Source organism: Dromiciops gliroides, chromosome 5 (assembly GCF_019393635.1).
Source record: "Dromiciops gliroides isolate mDroGli1 chromosome 5, mDroGli1.pri, whole genome shotgun sequence".
In the NCBI taxonomy this organism is placed as follows: Eukaryota; Metazoa; Chordata; class Mammalia; order Microbiotheria; family Microbiotheriidae; genus Dromiciops; species Dromiciops gliroides.
Genome location: NC_057865.1, coordinates 82639378 through 82656703, shown reverse-complemented (window position 1 = coordinate 82656703; position 17326 = coordinate 82639378). Strand labels below are relative to the sequence as shown.

The 17326-nt window shown below is 37.3% G+C and overlaps 1 protein-coding gene across 1 annotated transcript in view; it reads left to right on the top strand.

Annotated features, from left to right (window-relative positions):
- Positions 1-17326, top strand: part of DYNC2I1 (dynein 2 intermediate chain 1) — a 94791-nt gene that overhangs the window by 43727 nt on the left and 33738 nt on the right. Inside the window, 4 exon segments of the mRNA XM_043969350.1 lie at positions 3265-3356; positions 9995-10124; positions 11869-12041; positions 13953-14115. Of these exon segments, the coding sequence (XP_043825285.1) occupies positions 3265-3356; positions 9995-10124; positions 11869-12041; positions 13953-14115 (558 nt within the window).

The window sequence follows — 17326 nt, the reverse complement described above, 5'->3', positions numbered from 1 at the left end:
TCTGCTCAAATCTGTCTCATACCTATTTATGGTGTGTAGATAGGTGACCCTGTGTTCTAGAAAGCACCTGAGAAAAAAATCTTGTCAGCTGCTAACAATCTGCAGAGGCTTCAGGTGTGAGCTGGATAATAGACCACATGTGTGCTGAAGACTGGCCTAGTTAAGTTTAGAGAGACAGTCATACATTTTTTGGCAATAGCAGCTCTTGAATAGCTGCTAAGACTACAGGAGAGGTTGGGAGGACCCAGGCTGATGAAATTGCAGATCCTTGAAGAATTAATATAAATGTAAGTTACATAGACTTTGGTGAGTTTCCCTGGGACTTATTATTTATAACATTGTTTCTGTGGGAAAGTGTAGTCAAAGTTCCCTCCTTTCCTGCCACAAACATTTGTTAAGCATCTTCTGTATTGTTAAGCATTGTCAAATATGGAGACCGGAAGAGGCTTCAAAGCATGGGTTCTATGACAGAATATATGTCTGAGAACTGCCTTAGCTTAGTCTGGAGATGCTCACCCCCAAATTGGCTACAGGATAATGAATTTTTTAGCTATGGCAACTCCACAACACCATCTACCAAGCAGCATCGGGGCTGTGACGTGCATTGAAAGAAAGCATGCACATTGATAGATTCCTGAAGTTCAGAGCACCCTACTAGCAGCTGGAGAAGACTCAGTATTTAGGTCAGACATAGTCCTTGCTTTCATGGACCTTACAGACTGTCTGGAATTGGGGGTGACACAAAATTACATTCCTGAAATATACAGCATTAAAAGATAAGTGCAGTAGTTGTAAAACAAAGTGCTAATATGCAGTCTGATGGGGGAGGTGGTTATCCTCCAGGTGCATCAGAGCCTGCTTCGTGGACAAAGGGGGAATTTACCTTGGATAGGGATTCAAGAGGTAACAAAGGAGAGAGGGGATTATAAACTTAGTAAATACTTCCCCTAATACGTTAAAAATGGAATCCCATAGAATGCAAATTTTTGGGAGTCTATCATGTATAGAAGGCATAGGAGTGGGAGGGTATGAAAAAATCATTAATTTCTTGTTTGAATGACTATAGATGCTTGTCTTAAATTTCCATGACTTTTAAAAGAACTTGGCCATATGTTATCTCATTTAATCCTTACAGACTCTTATAAAGTAACAGACAAGGTATTATATCCATTTTGTCGATGGAGATTTTGAGACTGAGAAATTGTGACCTGTTCAAGGTCATATAGCTAGTGTGTCAAGGGACTGAAACTAAAATAGCTCAGGGCTCTTCACGCTCTGTCATGTTGTCTTCCACAAGCCAGCTTAAAAATTAGCTTTTGGAACACAGCCTGGTCATAAACTGGGTACATTTATACTCCTTTGAGTCAATTATTTCATTTTCAATGTTATTTTAAAATAAGATCAATTGGTATCCATTAAAGGCTCATAGGGTCCTGGCATTATACTAGGTGCTGATCTTTGTTATGTAATTATAACTGAAATTGCTCACTCACTGTTAATTCTTCAACATATCCCTATGAGGGAAGGGAATTATTACTATCCTCCTTTGTAAAGATGAGCCCTACTTTCAGAGAGCTAATATATAAACATGTGAATTTATAAACTAGATAAATTAGTAGTAACTTCATTTTATGAAAGGAATCTATAAAGGTGACATTTAAATATTTAGCTTCCTTAGTACATTTAAAATAGAATTAAATTTACAAAAATTAAATTTTCAGTCATACAAAATAGCACGTAATTTGGAATCAGGAGATCTAGGTGTGAATGACAGATAAGTCATTTCACTTTTCTTTCTCTTAATTCCTTTACTGTACCAATGGGTGAATCATACCTTCATTAACTCACAGAAGTCTTGTTTGGTGATCAGATAAGATAATGGACTTTGAGGGGGCAGTTAGGTGGTGCAATGGATAAAGCGCCAGCCCTGGATTCTGGAGGACCTGAGGTAAAATCGGGCCTCAGACAATTGACACTTACTAGCTGTGTGACCCTGGGCAAGTCACTTAACCCTCGTTGTCCTGCCCCACCCCCCAAAAAGATAATGGACTTGGTAAGCTGTGAAGTATGAATGCCATCTATATTATGATTCTTATTATACTCCAGTACTTCAAGGATCTGTAATTTGATACATATGTTTATATTCCATTTACTGGTATATATCACAACCTCTCTGTGCCATAGTAACGAGTTCCTGTGGCCAAACAAGTTCCCCCCATTAACCTTCTGGTCATGAGCTTCTTTTAATTTAGCTAGATGGACCATCATATGTCAGATGCATAGTCTGCCATGCCAACCATAGCATTACCTTATCTCTGTATGGGATAATAGAGTAGGACCTGGGTGAACAATGATGATGATGATACTCATTGTAAAGGCATGTATGCAAGAATGAGCATGGGGTATCTGTATAGAGAGGCAGCATTGGGTAGTGGATAGACAACCAGCATCAAAGTTAGGAAGACTGATGTTCAAGTCCCGCAACTGAGATCTCTTGGCTTTGTGACCTTGAGCAATTTAGTTACCTCAGAGGTAGGACTGCTGATCTGCATTGATGAAGGAGTTTCCTCATGCGAGTTCCCTATACCACTGAAATCACAGGTTTGGTTAAAAAACTACATCTGCAGAAACTTAGGGAAAATATGCATGGTATGTTATTAGGGGATTTAGAAATTTATAACCTATTTCCTGACAGCTTCTTAGTTACTTTGTTGTCATTGTTGTTCAGTAGTTTTAAGTTGCATCTGATTCTTCATGACCCAATTTGGGTTTTCTTGTTAAAAGTACTGGAGTGTTTTGCCATTCTTTCTCTAGTTCGCTTGACAGATGAGGAAACTGAGGCAAACAGGGTTAAGTAACTTGCCCAGGGTCACACAGGTAGTAGGTGTCTGAGGTCATATTTGAACTAGGGAAGATGAGTCTTCTTGACTCCAGGCCCAGCATTCTATCCATGGCACTATATACCAAGCTGTCCAAAATTTTTTTTTTTTTTAAGTGAGGCAATTGGGGTTAAGCGACTTGCCCAGGGTCACACAGCTAGTAAGTGTTAAGTGTCTGAGGCCGGATTTGAATTCAGGTCCTCCTGACTCCAGGGCTGGTGCTCTATCCACTGTGCCACCTAGCTGCCCCTTGTCCAAAATTTTATACACCTTTGAGCTGGAAATTTTAGTTACTAACATCTTGAAATTACAATATGCCTCTTACAGATTCTCTTCTTATCGTTTTGTGGTACATTATGCTGTATAACCTAATATCTTTTTTCAGGTACTAAAAACAGCAGAGATATGTCTGATGGTACATATGTAACAAAGATTGACACACCAAGGTTAGCTAATTTTCTCCGGGCTGCTTGTCAGGTATAGTCAATGTTCTACAAATGCTTATACATATAATGTATAGGGAGAGGTTAAATAACTGGGCTATCTATGTTGCCTAAGATAATAAAAATGATGATCAGAGTAGTATATATTAAATATTTATGTATGCATGACATTTCAACTTACTCTCTACATTTGGTATGTTGTTTACAAAAAAGTAAATTGGCAAAGACACAATCTATGGTTATTTGTTTTGTATATTCTGAAGTTAATATAGACAAAAATGTTAGGCACACATATAGCATACTGCATCATTTGTAGCAAATAAACATGGCAATGAAACAAAAACAACACAGTAATATTTATTTTATACTTTATCATTATGGGAACTTGGAAAAACTATGGTGAAATTGTCCATCAAATCAAACCACGCAAAATAAGGCAACCACTAACAGAACATGCTTAGTTCCATGATTTAGCACCATTGTCATAAAGGATTTTATTGTTTATTCATTTTGAACATTTACATATATGGATATATGGTTTTTGGTTATACCAGGTCCTGTTGATCTTCTTGGGGAGGTCAGAGAGAGAATGAAATTGAGGTTTGGATGAGCAGAAGAGGTTAAATGGGTTATAGTTGGATATGGAAGGAGAAAGGTATAGGTGACAAGGTAAAAACATGATAAGTGGGGCAGCTAGATGGCGCAGTGGATAGAGCACCGGCCCTGGAGTCAGGAGGACCTGAGTTCAAATCCAGCCTCAGACACTTAACACTTCCTAGCTGTGTGACCCTGGGCAAGTCACTTAACCCCAATTGCCTCACTAAAAAAAAACCCAAACAAACAAACAAACAAAAAAAACCCCACCATGATAAGTCATGTTGGAGATGGAGTATTTGGTCTCACGTCTTTGTTCTTTACCTCCTCCACCCGTTCTGTCACTAAATCCTGTCATTTATTTTTTCCCGATGTCTCTCAGAGTTATCCTTTCCTTTCCACTTACCATTTCTCAACTAAATTATTGAATCAGTCTTCTAACAGGACTTTTTGATTCTGATTTTTAAAAAATTCTGATGTTTCCTAATCCATTCTGCATATTGTTGCTGGACTAATATTCCTAAAGCATTGAATGAATGAAATAAACTTAATTACACTCTTTTTTATTTTTATTTTTATTTTTTAGTGAGGCAATTGGGGTTAAGTGACTTGCCCAGGGTCACACAGCTAGTAAGTGTTAAGTGTCTGAGGCCGGATTTGAACTCAGGTCCTCCTGACTCCAGGGCTGGTGCTCTATCCACTGTGCCACCTAGCTGCCCCAATTACACTCTTACCATATGCAAAGCACTGGGGATACAATAGGGAAAGCCAGGCAGTCCCTCCTGTCCAGTAGCTAACATGCTAATGGGAGAGACAACACATATAGGAGGTTTCATCTGCAAGTTGGAAAGGCCCAAAGATTCTTATGGTACAGAGGTAAAGCAAATTGCCTTCATTATGATACTTTGTAGCACCAGAATCTATAGTAGGGCCCCATTATCTACCACTTCAATGTTGTGTTCAGCTTTCAAGACCTTCATAATCTGTTTCCACTCTGCCCATCTACCTTATCTCTTTCTACCTTTGATAAAATTTTTAGAGGGCACTACTCAGTGAGGCATAGTATCTGTTTGAATCCAAGGCAAACTGTTCAGCATCACAGTAATGCAAGTCTATGTTCCAACTATGCCAAAGAGGCCAAAGTTGACCAGTTCCATGAAGACCTACAATGTCTTCTAGAAATAACATTTAAACAAAGATGTTTCATTCATCATAGAGGATGGGAATGCTAAAGTAAGAAATCAAAAAATAATTGGAATTACAGACAAGTTTGGCCTTGGAGTAGGGTAGAGACTAACAGATTTTTATCAATGTAACTGGCTGGTCGTAGAAAATACAATTTTTTAACAACCCAAAAGACAATTCTACACATGGATATCACCAGATGGTCAATATCAAAATTAAACTGATTACATGCCATGCAGTGAAAGGTGGAGAAGCTCTGTATGGTCAGTTCAAACAAAACCTGGACCTTATTGTGGTTTAGATCATGAGCTTCTTATTGCAAAATTCATACTTAAATTGGAAAAAAAATGGGGAAAACCATCAGATTGTATGTTGTTGTTGTTCAGTTATGTCTTACTCTTTCATGACCCCATGGACCTTTCTGTACTCTGCTATCTCCCAAAGTCTGTCCAAGCTCACATTCATTGCTTTCATGACACCATCTGTCCACCTCATCCTCTATCGTCCCCTTCTCCTTTGCCTTCAATTTTCCCCAACATCAGAGTCTTTTCCCATGAGTCCCATCTTCTCATGTGACCAAAGTATTTAAGCTTCAGCTTCAGTATCTGACCTTCCAGTAAATAGCATTTCATCTCCTTGCTGTCCAAGGGACTCTGGGAAGTCTTCTCTAGCACCACAATTTGAAAGCATCTATTCTGCAGCGCTCAGCTTTCCTTTAGTCCAATTTTCACAGCCATATATTACTCCTGGAAAAACCATAGCTTTTACTTTCTGTACCTTTGTCAGCAAGGTGATGTCTCTGATTTTTAGTATACTGTCTAGGTTTGCCATAGCTTTCCTTCCAAGGAGCAAGTGTCTTTTAATTTCTTGGCTGCAGTTGCTATCTGCAATGGTCTTTGACCCCAAGAATATAAAATCTGACACTGATTCCATTTCTTGAATCTTCTTCTTTGAAATATTTTTTGTTGCTTTATCCTGTATAATATTGCTAACTTCTGTCCATAGGTCTTCAGGCATGCTCTCTACCAGATTCAGTCCCTTAAATCTATTCATCACTTCCACTTCTTATTCATAATGGATTTTATTTATGTCATAAGAAACATTCCAAAAGAAAAAAAGCAAAAAAAAGCAAAATGGCTGTCTAATGAGGCTTTACAGTTAGCTGAGGAAGAAGGAAAAGAAAGGGAAAGGAGAAAGGAGAAAGGGAAAGACATGCTCAGTGGAATGCAGAAGAATTCCAGATAATAGAAAGGAGAGATAAAAAGATTTTCTTAAATGAGCAATGCAAACAAATAGAAGAAAACAATGGAATGGGAAAGAGATCTCTTCAAGAAAATTAGAGCTAGGCAGCTAGGTAGCGCAGTGGTTAAAGCACCTGCCCTGGATTCAGGAGGACCTGAGTTCAAAGCCGGCCTCAGATACTTGACACTTACTAGCTGTGTGACCCTGGGCAAGTCACTTAACCCTCATTGCCCCACCAAAAAAAAAAGAAAAGAAAAGAAAAGAAAATTAGAGATATCAAGGGAAAGTTTCATTCAGATATATGGGCATGATAAAAGACAAATATGCTAGGGACTTAACCGAAGCAGAAGAGATTAAGAAGAAATGACAAATTCCAGAGGATTCATGATGAGACATGCTGTACTCATCCAGAGAAAGAACTGTTGAAGCCTGAATGCAGATAGAAGCATAATATTTTTAACTTTCTTAATTTTTCTCACTTTTTTTTTTCTTTTGGCTTGTGATTTTTTTTCATACTATGACTAATATGGAAAGATGTTTTGCATGACTGTACATGTATAACCCACATCAAATTGCTTACCATCTCAGGGTGGGAGGAGAGGAGTGAGAATTTTGAACTCAAAAATTTTTTTAAAATGAATGTTTAAGGGGCAGCTAGGTGGTGCAGTGGATAGAGCACCGGCCCTGGAGTCAGGAGGACCTGAGTTCAAATCCGGCCTCAGACACTTAACACTTACTAGCTGTGTGACCTTGGGCAAGTCACTTAACCCCAATTGCCTCACCAAAAAAAAGAAAAAAAAAGAAAAATGAATGTTTAAAAAGGATCTTTATATATAATTGGGAAAAATAATAAATTATATTAAAAAAGAAGAGGTGGCAAGAATATACAGAAGAACTATACAAGAAAGATCTTCATATTACTGATAACCATGATGGTGTGGTTATTGATCTAAAGCCAGACATCCTGGAGAATGAAGTCAAGTGGACCTTAGAAAGCATTGCTATTTAAAATTTTAAAAGATAATGCTTTTAAAGTGGTGGACTCAATATATCAGCAAATTTGGAAAACACAACAGTGGCCACTGGATCAGAAAAGATCAGTTTATATTCCAATCCTAAAAAAGGGCAATGCCAAAGAATGTTCAAATTACCAAACAACTGCACTCATTTCATGTGCAGGCAAGATTATTCTTAAGATTCTGCAAGCTAGATTACAGCAATATGTATACTAAGAATTTTCCAGAAGTGTAGGCTGGTTTTCGAAAGAGGCAGAGGAACCAGAGATCAAATTGCCAACATTTGCTGGATTATGGAGAATGCAAAGGAATTCCAGAAAAAAACCTCTATTTCTGTTTCATTGACTACACTAAAGCCTTTGATTGATTGTGTAAATCACAAGAAAATATAGCAAGTCTTCAAAGAAATGGGGAGTACTTGATCATTTTACTTGTCTCTTGAGGAACCTGTATGCAGGGCCAGAAGCAATAGTTAGAAGTAAATCTGGGGGGCGGCTAGGTGGCGCAGTGGATAAAGTGCCGGCCCTGGATTCAGGAGTACCTGAGTTCAAATCCGGTCTCAGACACTTGACACTTACTAGCTGTGTGACCCTGGGCAAGTCGCTTAACCCCCATTGCCCCCCCCCCCAAAAAAAAAACCCAAACAAAAAAAAAGAAGTAAATCTGGAACAGCTGATTAATTTAAGATTGGGAAAGGCATACAATAAAGCTGTATAAATGTCACCTTATTCTTTTACTTTATATGCAGAACACAAAATTCCAGGCTGGATAAATCAAAAGCTAGAATTAAGGTTGCCTTGAGAAATATCAGCAATTTCCATGATGCAGATGATACCATTTTGATGGCAGAAAGTGAAGAATTAAGAAACCTTTTCATGAGAATGAAAGAAGAAAGTGTAAAAGTTGGCTTGAAGCTTAATATCGAAAAAACTAAGATCACAGCAAGTGGCCCCATCACTTACTGGCAAACAGAGGGAATAGAAATACAGACTGTCAGGTTTTATATTCTTGGGGTCAAAAATCATTGCAGATGGCCACTGCAGCCATTGTGATGGCAAATCTGGATAGTATACTGAAAAACGGAGACATTACCTTGTTGTCAAAGGTCCAGATAGGAAAAGCTATGGTTTTTCCAGTAGTAATGTATGGCTGTGAGAGTTGGACTACAAAGAAAGCTGAGTGCTGCTTTCGAATTGTGGTGCTGGAGAAGACTTCTGAGAATCCCTTGGACAGTAAGGGGATGAAATCAGTCAATACTTAAATCAATTCAGACTACTCATTGGAAGGACAGATACCAAAGCTGAAGTTTAAATACTTTGGCTATATAGTGATTCGTTGGAAAAGATCCTGGTGTTGGGAAAAATTGAAGGGAAAAGGAGAAGGGGACAGCAGCAGATGAGATGGACAGATGGTGTTATGGAAGCAATGAACGTGAGCCTGGACAAACTTTGGGAGATAGTGGAGGATAGAAGGGCCTGGTGTGCTGTGGTCCATGGGGTCACAAAGAGTTGAACATGACTCACTGAATGAACACTCAGTGAGGAAACTCCTCTTAACAGTGTAAACAAGCAACTGTTCTGCAACTTATGGTCTTAGAGAGTTGCCTAGGATACTGAGAGTTGTTAAATGTCTACTGTGTTTTGACCACCATTTTAGGGAATAGTAAAGATACAAATTAAGAAATGGTATCTAACTACATGGAGCTTAGCTGATAGTCTAATTTACTCTTTCTTCAAAGGAGGACTTTGTTGTATGTTCTTGAAAAGATTAGATAAAGAAGATGTAGTCACTAATCACAGAAGCTTATAGACTAGCAGGAGAATAAGATACATGCTCTAAAACTACAATACATGATAAATGTTCAGGAGTAGAACAATTTAAGTGTTCTGGGAGGTCCGAAGAGGAAATGACCCTTTCTCAGGGCATATGATCATGGAGGCAACTGTTCTGTTGTGGAATGACCCCTGGTTAATATCTTATTGCCACATCTCAATTTTTCTCTTTAAATGATGGCTGTGCATGATTGAATATCTCTAAAACATTGATGTGAAAATATAACACTTGCCACATTCAGGTATGAATTACAGATGGTGCATGGCACATTTCTTTTCATCTTCACAGAACAGACCTTGTTTCCTCTCCAGCTTTTTCAGACTAGAAATGTTGTTTTTAGCATTTCAATAAAGCTCAACAAATGTTGGCTATGTACTACATGCAGAGTTCTGTGTTAGACATTGGGGACAATATTCATTTGGGGTAAGATGATTCCTGCCCTTACAGAACTAACTGTAAAGTAGGGAGATAAGCCACCTATGCTGATCACCATAATAATATATGACAGTACAAGTCAAGTACATTAGAATGGGGCAAAGCAAATTCTGCACTAATTACATCAAATTCTCCTGTAAAAGAACAATTTAAATAGCCCATAGAGGTTGTTAGAATATTGCAGTCATTTGAAATCAACTTCAGATACTCTCCAGAAAAAGCAGAAAATGAACTTTTCAAACTATTGTACTGATTTAACTGTTGAAATATGATTATGGCTGGCAAATTTTCTAGGGGGAGAAAAGCAAAATAATTTTGAAATAAATGTGAAAATCCATATTGAAAGCATAACTCTTTATGTTGGCAGGTGATTGCTGTGTTACTTGAGGAAGACCGTGCTGCAACAGAACCCAGTTGGAATATCAGGTCTCAAGAAAATGCCCTTAATATCAGTGAAAGCTGCGCCCAGATGAACACTAACCTGCCATTCCTACAAAGTAAGACTGTAATGTCTATTCTTCATCTAAAAACCTTAATTGATATGATCAGTCAGTAGTGATGAATGGTTCAGGAACTGAGGACATTGACTTTAGAGAGCAGACGATTTGAGGGGCACCAGAGGCTGGGGAGTGGACCACATTTGATAACTAGATTCAAGTATTTGAGACTGTTATGTGGAAAGAGGGATTCAGTTTATCCCGGATAGGCAGAAGGTAGAAGTCATAGCAGCTGATGAAAGGTAGATTTTTTTTTCTCAGTTTGAGGAGGAATTTTCTGAACAATCATAGCTGTTCTGGAAGTAAGGTGACAATTCACCTAAAGCCAGTCATTTTCAAGCAAAGACCTACCTCTTAGGAAAGATATAGAGGCAAGCATTCAGTAGGAAGTTGGGGTAGATCATCTCTAAGGTCTTTTATATCACTTAAGATTTTATGATTCTCTGAATCAAGAATGTCCCTTTGGAGACAGAATTGGTCACCAGCATGGCATTAAGCTTCAGAATCACCTGAAAGTCTTTGAAGCATTGATTTTCTTTTTCTTTCTTTCTTTTTTAACATTTCTTTTTTTAGTTGTAAAAATTACCCTCTTTTAATTTTTTCCATTTTAAATTAACAAGTATTTATTTTCTCTCCCTCCCCTCCCCAGCCCCAATTTAAAGTAAGAACAAAGCCCTTTTTAGCAAACATGAATGGTCAAGCAAAAACGAATACCCCTCCTTGTCTGTTTCTAAAAATTCAGCATTTTGAATCCATCACCTCAGTGTCAGGAGGTAAAATGGCATGTTTCACCCTCCATCCTCTGGAATCATGGTGGGTAATTGCATCTATCAGAGTGCTTAAGTTTTTTGAAGGTCTTTATCCTTATGGTAATGTTGAAGCATTGATTTTCTATAGACTTCTATATATTTGTGAAACCTAGACCTATCACATACCACAACTGCTATAATTTGGCAACAGTGTACCAAATTACCATAACAAAATATGTAAAACTTATTGATAACAATATGATATTCAAGTGTAAAGTGCTTTGCAAATTTTAAAGTGTTCTTTTAATTAGATTAGATAAAACATTTATTAAGCAGTTAAGACATGATGCAAAATGTAAATGTGAATTATATAATTTTTATTATTATAGAGAACTGATTTTCATAAAGAGAAAAAATGCTTTAAGGAAACCCTAATTCCAAAGGGAAGTTTGTAGAATTATTAGATTGAGAATCATCTGAAACAAAACTCCCATTTTACAGATTAGGGAACTGAGACCTGAGCGTGAAATGAATTGCCCATTGTCATAGAGATAATTCAGAGCAGTGTCAGAAACTTGCTGACCCGGAACAATTTATAACTAATGAAGTTTCTATTTTTGAACAAAGATTTCAGGCCAACTGAAACGATAGGTCTGTTGAATAGTGGATACAGTCACTTATCAAAAGTTTTATTTCATGATTGAACCTATTTGAACGTAAGTACCTTGTGCACAAGGATTATTTTGGTTTGTTTTTTTAGTGCCTATCACAGTACCTTGTGTATAGTAAATGGCTTAATAAGATGTTTGTTGAATTGATTTGGATTGAACATAGTAGAAAAAACCCATACTGGTTTACTCAACAGACACAATTACATCATAACCACTGAATTTTTCATTGTTTCAGTATTTTAAGTTAGCTTTGATTTAATTGGGATTTTATTTCAGTAACTTGCTTTTCATTTAAATGAACTTTTTTCTTCATTTCTTCCCTAGATCGAAAAGTATCCTCTTTACATGTTTCTCAGATCCAGAGACAGACTTTAGTTTCTGTTCATGAGTTACCAGAAAAGCCATTTTCTGATATACTGGATAAAAGATTTATTCTCTGTGTATGGGATATTTGGCAGCCTTCCAGCCCTCAGAAAGTTTTAATCTGTGAATCAAAGGTACAGTTACAGTTGATCTTTTCAGTCTGTGAATTATATACTTATTGGCCAAAAGGATGGGATGGAGGGCTTTGTAATTCATTGACTTGGATGTGGATTGATAAGAAAGGGAAGCAGAAAAGAAAGAAAAAATGATGGGAATAAAGAGCATCAGATAACATTTTTAAAAGGGAGCAAGAAAGGGTGAGAAAAAGTTTGTATTCCTTTTTGTTAGACACTAAGATATAAAAGGTAGTTTTCAATGTCCCACTGGTGGTCTGCTTCATCATCTTTTTTGTTTTTGTTTTTGTTTTTATTTATTATTATTTTTTGGGGGGGCGGGGCAGTGAGGGTTAAGTGACTTGCCCAGGGTCACACAGCTAGTAAGTGTCAAGTGTCTGAGGCTGAATTTGAACTCAGGTCCTCCTGAATCCAGGGTCAGCGCTTTATCCACTGCACCACCTAGCTGCCCCATATCATCTTATTAACGAAGTAGAATGATGCTCCCCCTGGCTCAGAGGTTTGACTCAGGAAAACCTATGGGAAGAAGTGATTGTGATTGTTTGAAGGCAGTTCCTATGGTCAAGGAAGATTATTTGGAAGGTTTAAGCTTTGAGCTTGAGAAGAACATTTTTTTTTTTCTTTTGGGGGCGGGACAATGAGGGTTAAGTGACTTGCCCAGGGTCACACAGCTGATAAGTGTCAAGTGTCTGAAGTGGCATTTGAACTCAGGTCCTCCTGAATCCAGGGCCAGTGCTTTAGCCACTGCGCCACCTAGCTGCCTAAGAACATTTTTCAAATTATGATCTTATAGCCAATGTTTGTATTCTCTTATTTGGTTTGAACTGTTACACTGTTGCTCTGTTACAATTAAGAGGGCTGTGGATTTTCCCTTGAAGATGATTATCTTAAGAATTCTTTTGCCTACCTTTTGATGGAGATTTGTTTTGGAGAGTCTCAGAGTTCAGTTTAAGACATACTTTTCAATAGTCAGTCAAGAAACATTTATTAAGTACCTACTATGTGCCAGACAGACACTGTAGTGGATACTGGAAATATCAAAAAAGACAAAAGGCAGTCCCTGCTCTTAGTGGGCTCACAGTCTAAAAGGGGAGACCATATATAAACAACTGCATATTAAAAAAGCTACATATAAGGTAAATTGGAGATAATTAACATAGGGGAGAATTAAGAATTAGAATTAAGGGGATCCAGAAAGGTTTCCTTTAGAAGGTGAGAATTTACCTAGAACTGGAAGGAAGCCAGAAAATCCAGAAGGCAGAGATGAGGATGGAGAGCATTCCAAGAATGGGGGATAACCATTGAAAAGGTCTAGAGTCAGGAGATAAAGAATCTTATGCAAAGAATAGCAAGGAGGCCATGTCACTAGTTTGCAGAGTATGGAAGGGGTTGGCAGTTAGGTGGTGCAGTGGATAAAGCACCAGCCCTGGATTCATGAGGACCTGAGTTCAAATTCGACTTCAGACACTCAACACTAGCTGTGTGACCCTGGGCAAGTCACATAACCCTCATTGCCCCACAAAGACTAGAAAAGTGGGGGAGGGGCAGGTTTTGAAGGACTTACTCTTTTTTCAAGATCTGGGTTGAGAAAAGGGAAATTTTAAAATTATTTTGCTCTTCTTCCTTTCCTTGCAAACTTGAGCTACCTGCCTGAGGGTGTGGAGAAAAATAATTTCTTTAGTAATTAGTTGTCAAGGATTGAAAATATATTTTATAAAACAGGTACTTACTATAAATAAAATGGCAGGAGTGGGAAAAGAGAAATCAAGTAAGTCAATGGAGCAGGAAGAGGCTAAATGTAAGGGTTTCCACAGCTCAGCAAAAAAACCCAAGGATTATATTTGTGTTGTAATTGTAATTTTAGAACAGTTTAGTGATTGAAGTTTTTTTTTTTCTGGGTTTTCTTGAAAGGTCATGTGCTGCTGCTTTAGCCCTTTTAAAGCAATTTTGCTATTTGCTGGAACAATCCATGGCTCAGTAGTTTTGTGGGATCTACGCGAAGACTCCAGGATGCATCACTATGTGAAGTTAAAAGATTGTGTTTGGACATTTAGAACAGCGACATTTTCTACTGGTCAGTTTTCTTTTCAAAGAAATAGTATGTGTATATGTGTGTGTATGTATGTATATATAATATATATATGTATTTTAAAATTTAAATTTATTTACCAGTATTCACCTAGATCTGCTTATACATTATGTCTTAGGAAGTGAAGAAGTAAAGACAATGACTGTAGACAGTTTTTTTCCTAGAAGTTTGAAAAATTAAAAATAAAAGGTCTTTTAAAAATAATATTTTATTTTTCCCCAGTTATATATAAAAACAATTTTAAACATTTGTTAAAAAATTTTTAAGTTTTAACTTTTCTATCTCCTTTTTTTGCCTCCCCCCCCTTTTTTTTTTGGTGAGGCAATTGGGGTTAAGTGACTTGCCCAGGGTCACACAGCCAGTAAGTGTTAAGTGTCTGAGGCTGGATTTGAACTCAGGTCCTCCTGACTCCAGGGCCGGTGCTCTATCCACTGTACCATCTAGCTGCCCCAACCTCTCCCCTTCTTGAAAGAGTAAGCAATCTGATATATAGGTTATACATGTTCAGTTGTGCAAAACATATTACCATATTAGTAATGTTGTGAAAGAAGACAGAACCAAAATTTTAAAAATGAAAAAAAATCCAGAAAGTGAAAAATAACATGCTTCTATCTGCATTCAGACTTCATCAATTCTTTCTCTGGGGGTGGTTAGCATTTTTCATTATGAGCCCTTTATAATTGTCTTAGATCATTTTGTTGCTGAGAATAGCTAAGTCATTCACAGTTGATCACTGTACGGTATTGCTGTTACTGTATACAATGTCCTCCTGGTTCTGTTCAATTCACTTTGCATCAGATTATATAATTCTTTCCAAGGTTTTCTGAAATCAATCTGCTCATCATTTCTTATAGCCTAGTAATGTTCCATTGCAATCATATACCACAGCTTGTTCAGCCATTCCCTCATGGACATTCATGGGCATTCCCTCAATTTTCATTTCTTTGCCCCTACAAAAAGAGCTAACTATTTTTGTACAGATAGCTCCCCCACTCCATACACTTCCATGCTGGATCAAAGGGTACTCACAGTTTTATTTTATTTTTTTAATTTTTTTTTGTGTGTGGGGCAATGAGGGTTAAGTGACTTGCCCAGGTTCACATAACTAGTAAGTGTGTCAAGTGTCTGAGGCCAGATTTTGAACTCAGATCCTCCTGAATCCAGGGCCAGTACTTTATCCACTGTGCCACCTAGCTGCCCTTGTACTCACAGTTTTATAGCCTTTGGGCATAGTTCCAAATTGCTCTCCAGGATAGTTGGATCAGTTTATAACTATACCAACAATTCATTCATATCCTAATTTTCCCACATCCTCTCCTACATTTATTATTTTCCTTTTCTGTAATATTAGCTAATCTGAGAAATGTGAGGTGGTATTTCAGAGTTGTTATAATTTGCATTTCTCCAATCAGTAGTGATTTAGATAATTTTTTCATATGACTGTAGATAGCTTTGATTTCTTTATCTAAAAACTTCCTATTTATATAATTTGGCCATTTATCAATTGGGGAATAAAAAATAATTGTTAGCTAATCATTTAGTCATTTGCCAGGCAGTCTATTTCTTTCTTTTTTTTTTTTTGGTAAGGCAATTGGGGTTAAGTGACTTGCCCAGGGTCACACAGCTAGTAAGTGTTAAGTGTCTGAGGCCGGATTTGAACTCAGGTCCTCCTGAATCCAGGGCCGGTGCTTTATCCACTACACCACCCAGTTGCCCCCCAGGCAGTCTATTTCAATGATTATTTTTTAAACAAAATTTATTGACTAAAAAAACTAAAAAATTATTGAAAAAACAATGGCTGTCATTTTGACATAATAAATAATCTAAGTTAAAGAGAGTCAATTCCAAATTTTGTCATCTTTCCCTTGGTAAACTGATGTTATGGTGTCTATTTGGGGATTATAATGTCAAAAAATGTAACTCAATTCTGTATCCTTAACTATATGAAAGAAAATAATTTCTGCTTTAACAAATGACCTAGCTAATTATACTTATTAAAATTATTTTGAATTGTACATAGGTCAAATAAAATGACCACAAATGGGATTGCAGTTAAAATCTTTTTAAGGTACATATTTCTAGGCTTTGAGGAAGTCAATCACTCATCTTAGTAACGTTTGGCACAATTATATTCCAATAGGACAAAAAACCCCGTAGACACTCCCTGGGGAGATCACTGTAATAAGGCACTTTGGGTTTAAATAGATGGAAAGCTTTTTTATGTATAATCGATATGTAAAATCTGAGCTAATAGGATAGAGAACTAGGGAAATATGAGATATGGGAAAAGAATGTAGGTAGATACCATGATTGAAACCCCCAGTCTCCTTTTATTCTCTGTCATCTTTACAATCAGTGAAATTTTTTTAAAATGAAAATTTCTTAACTATATAACTGGTACCATAATGTCAGTCTCAACTGTATAATTTTTCTTTCTTCTTCTTCTTCTTCCTTTTTTTTGTGTGTGAGGCAATTGGGGTTAAGTGACTTGCCCAGGGTCACACAGCTAGTGTCAAGTGTCTGAGGCTGGATTTGAACTCAGGTCCTCCTGACTCCAGGGCTGATGTTCTATCCACTGTACCACCTAGCTGCCCCTTTTCTTTCTTCTTATAATTGTTTACCTGTGTTGAAAGGTTTTTCCCAATTCAAAGTAAAATATTTTATAACTTTGATTTCCTTACTCAAAAACTTTAAGTTTATAGTCAGGATTAACTGCTGTGCCTAAATTTACTGATACTATGTTTTTAACTCTATACACAGTGTATGTAGAAAGTATGGAAAAAGGAAGGGAATACAGATCTGTATAACACATACTATGTGCTAGGCCCTGTGCTAACCACTTTTACAAATATTATCTCATTTGATTCTTAAAACAATCCTGTGAGGTGGATACTGTTATTTTCCCATTTTACAGTTGAGAAAACTGAGGCAAACAGGTTAAGTGACTTGCCCAGGGTCTAATAGCTACTAGTAAGTGGCTGAGGCTGGATTTGAACTCATGAATAGTGCCATTCCTTCTGGAATGAGCATATCCATTGGCTTCCCCATATATAAACCCATCAGTACTCTGATTTCCCTTAGACTCTTCCTGATACCAGGTCCGGCACTCTATCCACTGTGCCACCTGGACTGACTTTGACTGATAAAGGGACTCTTTTATATAACTATTTGCTATTTTGATAGGAAGTAACTACTT